Source organism: Corvus brachyrhynchos, unplaced genomic scaffold (genome assembly GCF_000691975.1).
Source record: "Corvus brachyrhynchos isolate BGI_N302 unplaced genomic scaffold, ASM69197v1 scaffold115, whole genome shotgun sequence".
NCBI classification, from domain to species: Eukaryota; Metazoa; Chordata; class Aves; order Passeriformes; family Corvidae; genus Corvus; species Corvus brachyrhynchos.
In genome coordinates this window covers 19,354,958-19,366,922 of record NW_008239553.1, presented here as the reverse complement: position 1 = coordinate 19,366,922, position 11,965 = coordinate 19,354,958, and the positions used below count along the sequence as shown (strand labels likewise).

Genomic DNA, 11,965 nt, shown 5'->3' with positions numbered 1-11,965 from the left:
GAAAGCGCTCTGTCCCCTGCGCGCGTGCGCCGGCGGGGAGAGGGTGGGCATTTCGGCGTTTGAGGGGAACACCCTCTCCTCCTTTTCCCGGCTGAGCTGTACTTCCGGCGCTTTTGAACGTCGTGTCTCGTTTCCAGTCCAGAGCCCTCCCCTCGCCCCCTGGTTATCACCAAAGGTTACGGTCAGTCACTTCGGCAAAGGGACAAGCAGCAGGAGGCCGAGGTCGGCGCATAGCGTTTTCGCTCGGCTGCTCTCTCTCCCTGTGCTCCACAGAGTCCTCCACAGGCAGCAGTTCCTTCAGGAGCATGACTGCTCCACGACCAAACACTTCCCTTCTAACTGTGTTGTTCCTTCTTTTCTTAAACACGCTTTCACAGAGACACTACAACGTTGGCTGGTGGGCTCAGCTGTCGGCTTTGTTTGTTGTGTGATAGTGTTAACTCGGAGAGGAAAGGCCAGGTAGGGCAATGGGACTATGGCAGCAGTAGTTCTGATGTTGTTTGGTTGGTTTTTTTCCAGAACACTAACTAAAAATGAAATTTAGCGTGCAGACCACCACATAGGTTGAGGAAAACATTGTATTTTCCCCCTTTTCCTCCCACAGTCTTCTGCTGGGAGAGGTAGGTAGGTCTGCAGACTCTTTGGTCGATGTGCTGTGCATCCAGCCCAGGGCTCTTTACCAAAGCATGAAGGCTACGCTTTGGAATGCACTGCCCTGCCGTAGCTGTCACTGCTTGTGAGTTATCTACACTAGACTAAGTCATTTCTGCCGTTATCAACTATTTACCCCATGGGTTTTCTTGGTTTTATCTTTTGTCATTTTTAAAGACTATTACAACAGAAGAAGCTTAATGCACATGCATACATTTTAAAAAGTAAAAATTCTAGCATGTTTAAAGGGTTTATGCATTCATTCAACACATCTGAAGAGAGTTCACTTTTTGCCTTTCACATTATCCTTAAAACATCTCTCTTCTTGTTCAAAAGGGGCAGGTGGATCCAGCAGATCTAGTTTCAGCAGCATGGTCTGGGAAGCCAGAATGTTTTACTGGAAGGAAATAGATACCATCTCACAGATACTGTGTTTCACAGATGTAGTGTGTCGGTGTGTATTGCATTATTAGCCTCTCAGTATAAGGTTAATTATAATAAAATATGCTTAGCCCAGCATACATTAACTATAGGAGAAATAACCTATTTCTAGCCTGCTAATCACAGAAGTAATTGTAGATCTAGTAAAGAAAAGAAAAAATGTAATTTTGCTGTCTTTCTTTTAAACTATCTTCAAAGGTACATGTTGTGGTTGATGAATAACTTTGCTACAAGGAGGTTATGCGGTTTCTCTCTCTAATTTGTTTTTAATATACTAAGCAAAATCAGTAGGAAAGTAATAGATAGCACTAAAGGAATCTGAAAGAGATTTGGGTGGTGGTCTCCAGCAGATATTTTTTCAGACATGAACCTTACTAATATTTGTCATGGGTACTTAGGAATCTTTCACAGGTACCCGGGGCTTTTAAAGAGGAGTCTGTTTTAACAAGAACTAGTCACCATGCAGGAAAAAAAGCCTACGGGAAGTATGTATTTTCTCTAGTATGACTACTTTAGAGGTCACTGGAAGGAAATTTTGCTGCTGACATTTTGTAGTAGGGTAATTTTACTCCCTATATATGCATGTCAACGCAGAAACACAAAAATAAAAAATACAGACCTCATCAACTATTATTTATGTCAACCAGTGTGTTCCTGATGTTTTATGACCACTTAAAAGTAGGTCCTCACCTTGAGACATTTCTAGAATACTGTAAATGGCATATTATGTAGGTGGCTTTGAATAGCTTCTGAGCTGTAAGAGACTCCTGTAGGTACTTCAGGAACTTCAGAGCAGATGTTCTTTATCTGCAAAAAGGTTAGGAGTGTGCTTTATACATTAATCTCTGCCTTCATTGTGTTTTCATGAATGAGTTGCTTGGCCTGTTGAGGGTTATTGGGCATAGGATGTCTTGTTTATTGAGAATTTTGGTTATATACCCTCCATAAAAGGTTTATGTATACAGCAAAATACAAAGAAATAAAAGGAATTATTCTTCTAAAGGTAGGGGTGAAATAAGGTGAGGTTTGGTGTATTTCATAACTGTGGAGAAAAGAAACATGAAATGAATATTCAGCTAAAAAATATAAGTGCCTACACTTTATGCAAGGAGAACTGTCCTTTCCTTATCTTATTTCCCTTGACTTGTTTTCTGGTTACTATGGCAAAAAGAGGTGCAAAGTACCAGGCACAGACTTGCTCTGTGACCTGTGGCAGATGATGTAATCTCTCTTTGCTGCACTGAATATAAAAATATGAAGAAATCTTCCCAGAGGGTAGTAAATCTGAACTTGAAATGGAAATGTCACAGAATAATTTATGTAAGTTAGTTTCACTGACTTCCTAAGAATTACAAAGTATCTCTGGTTTTGTTATCCATTCCAATTTCCTGGGGAAAAAATAGGAAAAGGTAGACTTGAGATAATACATTGCAGAATATATTTCAGTTTTGCTAATGAAATCCTAAAAAATACAGATGAATGTATTTAGTAAGGAGGGTGAGGAAGGAGTCAGTTACTCATTTTTCCCTGCAAAAGAGCTAAAAAGCAGCATTTGGAGGCAGCGTTGCTAAGGCTGTCTATATGGCTTTAGGGCTGGCTTCATGATGCAGGTTGCCTGATCTGATGATTACTTAGGACAGTTGTATAATAAATGCCAGTGTTGCACAGTATCTTGCTTTGCTGGTTTATTTATGTAGGCATTTTACTGCTAACAGTAGATCCACATAGAGCACAGCTTTCCTGTCCAACTGCCTGCCTCTCACTGTGTAGGTTCCTTACAGTGGCTGTTTGCACATCAGCATGTTGAATTTATGATCTTCTTATTTGTGTTATTTTGCTCTAATTTTTGTGCATTAAATACAGATCTGAGGGGTAGTCAACTAGACTTTGATAGGTTACAGAGGACCTGCAGCAATGGCGATGGTTTTGCTTTGATTCAAAAGGTTTACACACTACATTGACAGTGAGCACAAGCCTTAGGACACCTGGAACACTGATGTAAGGTCAGATTGACATATGTTATTATTAAATGTGGTCTTGTAATTGCATTCAATTTTACATCTTCTATTCAATTAAGAAAGCTAAAGAACAAAGTAAGACTTAACAAGGAGTTGAAACATGGCTGCATGTATTGGACCATACTTTTCAGTCATAGTTGAAACCATAAGTTTCAGCTTAAAAATAGTTGCATAGTTTTCAACTACATCATGGTTGTAGTGTCCTAGAAGACCATAAACATGCAGGATAAATAGAAGCATCCTCTATCAGCTTTACCTTGTCTCTGAATTAATTGTTTTCTCATTTAGCCTTCTGTTGGTCTAATTTTTTTCAATATGCATGTCTCATCTTGTGATAAATAGTTTATTCAAAAACAGACATCAAATAAGGACAGAGGCTGGAAAAATCATGAATTATTTTACTTAATCGTTATCTGTCTGACCTTAGGACTTGCAAGGGTCACTTTACTTATTTTTTTGTGTCTTTAAATGAGCTGCTAGCAGAATATCGTTACTGCTGTGAGACTGTGCAAAACAAAGACTGTCTGTAGTCACAAGTCTCAGAATTAAAATTATTTTCTGTTATGTGTGCTGTATCACAGAGTCACTTATTTCTAATGCTGGGGTTAGACCAATAGCAAGACCAAATGCATCTGGCCTATTTTGATAAAATATTTTTATTAGTAGCTCTTTGTGCATTGTTGTTACCTATTAATATCCTGACACCAGTCTGTTTCCGGAATGAATATTTACCTAAACATGTAAGGATATCTAATGTTTGGCAGTCTGCATTTCTCTCCCTTTTTGAACAGATGATTTGAAATGTCATTTGAGGTTCTGGCCATCAAATTTCTTACAGTGTTTATGAAATATGGTAGTCATTTGGGAATCTGTATAATATTCTGCACTGGCCAAAATGAGTTTTGAAAAGAGCCATTTAAAGCTTTTGAAAGTTCTCAGCATGTGACATTTTGGCTACAAAGAGCATTCTCTTTTTTCAGAAGTTAGTCACTAGAAAAACAGTTGAGAAGGCATAGCTTTTCTCAGCCTTGAGCATTTTGTATAATCTCTGCAATAACAAAGGGACAAAATCTCATGTGTATAGCTAAGATTTCTTCACCAAAAACCTTTATCATTTAAAGAAACGGGGAAAAAAATAGAGGAAAAAAAATTTTAGAATAGTTTTTAGAAACTATTCACATTTTTCGTCCTTTTGCTTTGATAACATTGATATTAATAACTCCTGCCTGTCCCAATCTATTTAACATCTCTTCAGTGGTATTTCACAAGTTGACATTTTTTTCCTCCAACAAAATTAAAAAGATACTTTTTCTTGGCAAAGCAGCAGGGAGGTTTCTTTATATACGGTCTGCCTGTAGATACTCTGGAGTTTTTCCCAAAGAAGTTAAGCCACTCAGGTATACTTGTGCATGAGACATAGTTGCTGCTGGCTGCAGAGCCTATCAGTTTGGCTTAGTAAAGCATGGGTTGTTGCACTCCTCATGGTCTAACCAATTGAGCAGAAAAGCTACACAAAAGTTTTCTTGTGCTTTCTCCTCAGTATAGGCCTAATTCTTCCCTCAAATGCATATTTCTTACAGGTAGTCTCTTTGAATGCTAAAGAAGTGGCATATCCTTTAGTCTATACCAATCAGGTGAAAAGTTCCATTTTGCCAGTTAGATTTTACCCAAGCTGATAAATAGTATTTTGAACAACTTTATAATATTCTGAACAATTTCACAGCTGCTGGTCATCATATTTAAATGTTTAATTAACAGATTCTCTGTTTTTTTCAGAATTAAATTGTACTAGATTACCTTCAATGTCAAAATTCAGTTCTTTGACAAGTCCTATGGTGTTTGTCATGTTTCATAACTGGAAATATAATTCACATTGAAAAATATTTTAGCTGTACATTTGATAGGAAAAAAGCTTAAATTGTTTCTTATGCTGGATTTAAGTATACTAATTTCATCTCGTCACCTCGTCTATGTTAATACTGTACACTCTACATTCCGACTAAATTTGGCTTCACATGGAGCTAATAAATTGTCTAATTGTACGTAGAAGCATTGTGCAGATAATCAGTATATATCTTATAAGCTTCCACAGTGTGGTGTGTAAACTTAATGTCTGAAGCTATACTAAGTAATTAAAACTACTCTTTGAACCTTTGTCTGTTATGGGGTTTGTCATTTTTAATACCAGTTTTAATGATAAACATGCATAGTAGATAATGAGAAACATTGACATCGTTTTCTGTAATCTTTTGTAGATCCAGAGAGGGCTTGTTATCTACATATGCTTCTTCAAAGATGCGGATGAGGATCTTGTCCCAAAAATTGGTATGATATAATCCATATAAATTATTGTATTGTTTGAAAAGGAAGAAAAGCAGTTGAGGCAGAGAAGGTAGTAACCATTTGGAAAGCCATGAGATGGCATCATTCTAAATCAATCACCTGGCTGAAAGAACAGTTTGGTCTGTCTTGTTTCTTTTGACAGTTGTCCATGCCTCTTTCTCTGTCTGTTCATGACCAACGTAGAAAACCAAATCCCCTGACAACATGTCTAGCAAAGGAGAAAATGCTGCACCTGCTGTTTAACATATTACATGTGTTGGGCAACAGGTTCAGTCCAGGACAGAACTGAATTTCAAATAGTTCATGGCTTGATTTGGTAAGTATTTTATCACTGATCTCACTGTATGTGCAGGATATTTAAAATTATAGCCAGTAGAGGGAGTTGTGTGGATAATGAAACAGTGTCCTTCCCATCTCACTCCATTGGTACTTTATACATACACTGTTAGCACGTGCAGTTTTCTGGTTCAGAAGCAGTAACAGCAACGTCTGCAATTCTTGTCTTCTTCTCCACGTGCACTTTAACATTTATATTGAAGCAGAAAAGATGCTGTGGATAAGGTCAAATAGTAGCGATTTCTGTCTTCATCCAGTGCTGTTTTGGCTTGATTTTTTTTTTTTTTTTGGTGGGGTTTTTTTGTTGTTGTTGTTTTGTTCTGGTTTTTTTGTTTTTTTTTTTTTTTACTTTTATGTCATTTCTTCTCCCTCCTTTCCTCCATCAGTAGCACTGGATCCCCTGGGAAATTCTGTGATGCCACATCTTCCAGATAAAAGTGTCCCTTTTCTGTGGCTGGCTGATAGTAGTGATTTGGCTAAATGTTGTGTAACAATAGTCTATTTCAGGCTACTGGCTGGGACCAGCAGTGCACAAGTACAGGTGCTATTTAAAAAGCTGAGAGCAGCTCCTGGGGGGTTCTCTCTTGGTCTTGGAGGGCACAGTCCTTCTGTGATGCTAAATATTTAAATCTATGGTATGAAAATTTATTTTGTGCTTGTGAGAGTTTCATGAGAATGTTACTTGAGAATAATTACATTTTCAGTCGTGTGGCAGCTAAAACAGGCCAGAAGAAGAAAGATCTGTTTCCTATAAGGAGATTCACCTAGGACCATCCTCCTTGAGTGCCTTAGAGAATATTGTTTCCTAAATATATTTTGAATCTGCTTAAGTGTGTGGTTTTGGTTCCTGAATCACAACTCAGCTCTTTTTGCTTCTAACAACATTAAACATGTATGGGTTTGGAGGCATGACTAGTATCCTCCCAGCTTTTATGGAGTTGGGGGTAATGATTTGATTTCTTATAGAAACATTAGAAAATCTAATGTTAGTAAATGCATTGATTTCATTTGCAAGTTTATATGTTCTGGCTTATAAGCCAAATTGCATCTGACCTTCCTGCCCACCTCCTGTCTCAAGTGACAAACTGGTAGCTGCATGTCTCGAAGTAGAGCACTGAAGGACACTTACTTTACTTGAGACCAAACTATGGAGCTGTGCCGTCAGCTCACATCAGTGCTGGGTCCTGCTGCAAACTACTGCAAGCAGAACAAAAAGAGAGGGCAAAACCACTGAGAATGGTGCATCCCACAATGTGGAGTGTTGGGTAAATGCTGCCTATTTGAGTACCAAACAATCAAGGAAGGCTCACTAATTGCATCCTGGTTTCTTCTGGGGGTGTCCAACTAGAATCGATTTTAGATAACCAATCACTTCCCCCAAAAATAGAACTTTAGACATATGGTATTAATATCCTTCACATTCTTCACAATACTCAGACATATTAGTTGGTTAAGTATTTATTGATTGTCCATGTTTCAGTTCAACAGTAAACAGTTTCTTTTACTCAGTAGTTTGTCACACATCAAAATATTTGTTGGATCTTGTTTATGATGTCCTGTTTAATTCACTACAGTCATACTAACTCTTATTTTATTTTTATTTGCAGTCAATACACTGTTGAATGTTAAATTAAGTGAAAATGAAAACGGCGAGTTTGTTTCTGTTCTTGATTTACCAGGCGACGTACTCATCATACCACAAGCTACCCTAGGTGGTAAACCAAAGGGAAGAAGGATGCAGTACCATGCAAACATTGAAAAAGAAAAAGGGTTGGAACTTTACTCTCAGTTTGTGACTTTGTGTGAAAAAGAACTGGCTACCAATGCCAAATGTGTGGAAGCCGGTGTTCTTGTCAAGCATGGCACATATGGAAACAGGCAGGTGTTAAAACTGGATACAAATGGACCTTACACTCATCTGATTGACTTTTGAAAAAAGTAAATTGTATCCTGAATACAGTACTGGTGTCTTTTGTTTGGCTTTTTTTTTCTCCTAAGCATTAAAGTGCTTGATTGCCTTGGGAGATAGTTTGAAAAAGGCTTTCACTCATCTGTGGTGGTTTTGCCAGTCCCAGTGAATAGAAGGATTCCTGAGACTGCCTTGCTATAATGAGTATGTTTTTTGTTCATATGCATCTGAAGTGTGCTCAAAATAATTGTTAATATTGATCCAAAAATTCAAAATGTTTATCAACAAATATGGGATAATGCAATCATTTTTTACTAAAAAATAATGAAAGAAGTATTGCATGTATAGCTTGAAGAAGTGGTTTATAGATAAAGAATACTTTAGATGTACTTATGTCAATTTTTGCCTTATGTTTTCTATCTATAAAATGAGAATGCTTTATAACTAACTAATATATTGGAAATAAATTCACTGAATTTTTAGCCTCTTAGAGAGTAGGTAATAAATAAGAAAGTCCATCCCCCTCAATCAGAGTGTGTAAGGGTGGGAGATGTAAGGTAGTACAGGGTTGATCATGGACTGTGCAGGGAAGAATAAGTGAGGCATATCTAGAAACCAGCAGTATCACTGAATTGCTTGCTTGAAATTTGCATTCTGAAATCTCTGATGTGTTTTGATAGGCTGCCTGCTATAGCTTGGTCTATGTCCTTGTTACTGTGGTCTTGCTGTCTACTCAATTCTTTCATAACAGAGCCTCAGGAAAAGAACAGAAACATTCAAATGAAAACAAAAATAAAGATGGTACAATGTATGCTGCCATCTCATTGTTCCCTCTGTCCCTATTGCTTCTTTCCAGCTTTTTGTCCATTGAAGCTTCTAGGCAGAGACTAGCTTTCCTTTTATAGACAGTATTGGTACATTTGGGGCCCCCTTCCCAGCTGACCCCCTATGCAGTTCTGTTATAAACATTATTAACAGATGGTGTTAAGAAGATATAATGGGAAATTCTGTCTTAAAAGGCAGTAAGAAGAGAACAGCTATATTAAAATGTGGCAAATTCAAAACTGATTCAAATGTGTTCATCCTGTGAATCAAGTTTCTCTTTTTAATGCAGCATTATGGTTTAGAAGGGTTCAAAGTGAAATCAGACATTTATATGGTTTGTAGCAGTTATCCAGATTTGCCATTTGAATAAGAAGTTATTCTGGAGGATATGTAAAGCCCTACAGTTAGTGAGGATGGCAGCTTGCACAATCCTAAATTGTAGGCCAGTAGTTACAAATACTCTGTCCTTATCTTTATTTTGTAAAAAACATTGAATGTGTAATCTTCAGGCTCAGACTATGCCATGAGAATCCCTTTTATTTTTAACAGATACGAAGCTTATAGTTTTGATAAGAGAGTAATGAGATTTTTTTCAGGTTAGCATAATATATGGTTAATAATTATGAAATAAATAAGGATATTGAATTCCTGGCAACTGATATTCTCACAGTTGAAAACAACCATTTAGACAAATGGCCTGGAAATACTAGCTATTAGGACCCAAATGACATATTTATTCATTAATAATTAACAGTTATGATAGACACAATATGAGTCATGTTCAAAGTTCCTACTAGAGACATTTAAATAATATTGTCCTGATGCAAATGACTAATACAAATTCATTATGATCTGTGTGCTTGAAAAAACATTTTAATTCCTCTTTCTGTTGGAGGTCACATCCTAAAAAGTGCTGAATAATCCCACTTTTCACAGACCTTACAGGAATTGTGGGTATTTGGTATATCTCAAGAATTGATCCTTTGAGGTATAATACAAAGTCTGCGGTTTTTAATTTATTTCCTGTCTCCAGAAAGATCTTTGGCAGCCTGGCAATTCATTCTCTATATTTAAAGAACTCGGTGATTTCTAAGAGGTATAAGCTTGAAAATGTTTAGTGAAAAACAGACTTCAAACCAAACACCATCTCACAGTGGTCTGTCATATAAATCACATAAAATCTAATATACATTTCAGTGGTTCTTAGGACCAGACGGAACTCTGAAATTTCTGCAAAAAGGTGGATATTTGTGTATTATCTGCCCATTTCTGATTTATTTGTATATCCATCTTGATACTGCCATCTTCTCCTCCAGGGATTGGCAGCTTGTTGAATGCTGTGCCCTTTGTACTGCTTTATTTATATCTACTATTGATTCACAATCCATTTACTGAAGGAAGCCATTTCTGAATAATATGCTGGACCATACTGATAAAAAAATTGATTAAAATTACTTTTTCAAAGCCAAATGCTTATTCCCTTCAACCATGAATATGTGCTTTAAACAGATGACCTGGCTCTGCTTTAAATAGTTTCTGTTCTATGACTAGACAAAAACTCATATAATTGTCCTGTTCTATACTTAGAGAATATCTATTAGAAGATGCTTAATATTCCCCACTTCCTTGAAATAACCTATAAAGTCAGGAGTCATCCTTATGCTATTATATCTCCAATTCAACTGCCACACAGGAATTGCAAAATCAGGGTTTTGCGACCTTGTTTGCAGCGTACACACCCAGTGTGTTGAAGCTGAGCGTGTGTGGACTATGAACTGGGCTCATAAACGCTCTCTAATGAGTTCAGGTGCAACAGCCTCTTTTCTAGTCAGCAATATTACTGCTTCCTTCCCATTCCCTTTCTGTAAATTTTTACCTCTGCTGCTACATGGAGTATGCAACATATGAATTTACAACATACAAATATTAATCCAGAACTGGAAGTTAATAAACAGAATTTAGCCCAGTAATACTTGCAACTGTATTGCTACTGCTAGTGACAGTCCCCAGGCACTGTCCCAAGTGTTACAAGAGTGCAGCATGGAGGCTTAGCACAGGAACTTTCCCCAGAGCTTCAGTTTTATTTGATTTGGCTGTAACAAATTTTTTTCCAAGGACAGGAGACTATGGCAAATTTGTTTTACTTTTATGTGTAACCACAGTTGTTACATAGATATTAATAATTAGTAGTTATTCTGTGTAGAATGATATATTTAGGACGAACCCAGTGTTACAGAGTACAGAAATACAGGCCTATTGAAACAGTAGCAACATTGAGAAGTGAAGACACTGACTAGTGTAAAGCAGAGGCATGGGATAGTAAGAGATGGGGCACTGGAGACTCCCAAGGCTGTAAACAACTTGCCAATGGTCAGTTAAAGAAATAGAAACCTGGAGCTGGACAAAACTATTCTTAGGGATAAAAAAGAGAAGAAAGAATGAGTATATAATATAAACAAAAAGCAAAACACTTAAGATGAACGAAAAGAAAAATACATAGTTGCAAGCCAGTGAAGAAAAAGCAAAGAGTAAAACTTTATTAGAAAGTGTACAAAAGAGCCCCAAGCGAGAGCTATTTTCAAAAAAAAAGGAGAGAAAGAAGAAGAAATCATAAACACCAACATCATACTCCTGCAGGCACAGGACTGCTGATGATCCACTGTGCTCCCTCTACCAGGTGGAAGCCACAAGGAAGTGAAAGGGCAAGCACAACACCAGGAAATGGGGTAAGGGTAGGTGCTAAATAGTGCTTGCATAACAATTTTTACTGTAGTATTATTGAGACTTTCTATACAATTTCTTTATTTCTATTTCATTTGTTTTTTCTGCAATAATTAGATTTGGACTGATAATAATTCTTTGATTAAATTGCTAAGGTTGCAATTAAAATAAATTTGGCGTGACTCTAAACATAGACTGGATTTCTTTTTGCCCATAACAAGATTTTGCACATAACAGTTTCTGCAGACAGTTGCTTCCCCATGTTGAAATGGCAGCCATTTGATGGGCTGCTGGATATTAGCCAGCCTTTGTGGTGCTTTTCACCAGGTCTTTTAATGCATCTGTGGTGTCTGATCTCATTTACCACAAAAGCTCCACAAAAGTTCTTCATTGTGACTCAATGCAACGACTGCTCTTTAGCTCCTCTTTGAGAGCAAAATTCCACATCTGCTTGGATTTAAAAGTATGATCTGCTCAACCTCAATCTCACCTCTGGTATAAAAACAGCTTCTTTGGAGAAGGAGGGATGAATCTTTTAAGCTTCCATTATTTTTTGCTTTTAGTTTCTATTACTGTCTTCTATATGGATTCCTTCAAACACATTGGGGTTTTTTTTTGAAGCTGGAGTAGCAGAATGCCACAGACGGCTAGAATGGTCTCCACAAATGCACAGGCATTACCTGAGGTCTGCCACCAACCTCTGTTGTGACTGACTTCATTT

At 37.3% G+C, this 11,965-nt stretch overlaps 1 protein-coding gene across 1 annotated transcript in view; it reads left to right on the top strand.

Moving 5' to 3' along the window:
- The window catches only part of DTD2 (D-tyrosyl-tRNA deacylase 2 (putative)), a 14,974-nt gene extending 3,862 nt beyond the window's left edge, over window positions 1-11,112 (top strand). The window contains exons 2-5 of the mRNA XM_017741636.1: window positions 6-222; window positions 378-459; window positions 5,366-5,435; window positions 7,397-11,112. Of these exons, the coding sequence (XP_017597125.1) occupies window positions 6-222; window positions 378-459; window positions 5,366-5,435; window positions 7,397-7,722 (695 nt within the window). The 3' untranslated portion in view covers window positions 7,723-11,112. The remainder of the gene's footprint in view (window positions 1-5; window positions 223-377; window positions 460-5,365; window positions 5,436-7,396) is intronic.
- The last annotated feature ends 853 nt before the right edge of the window (window positions 11,113-11,965 follow it).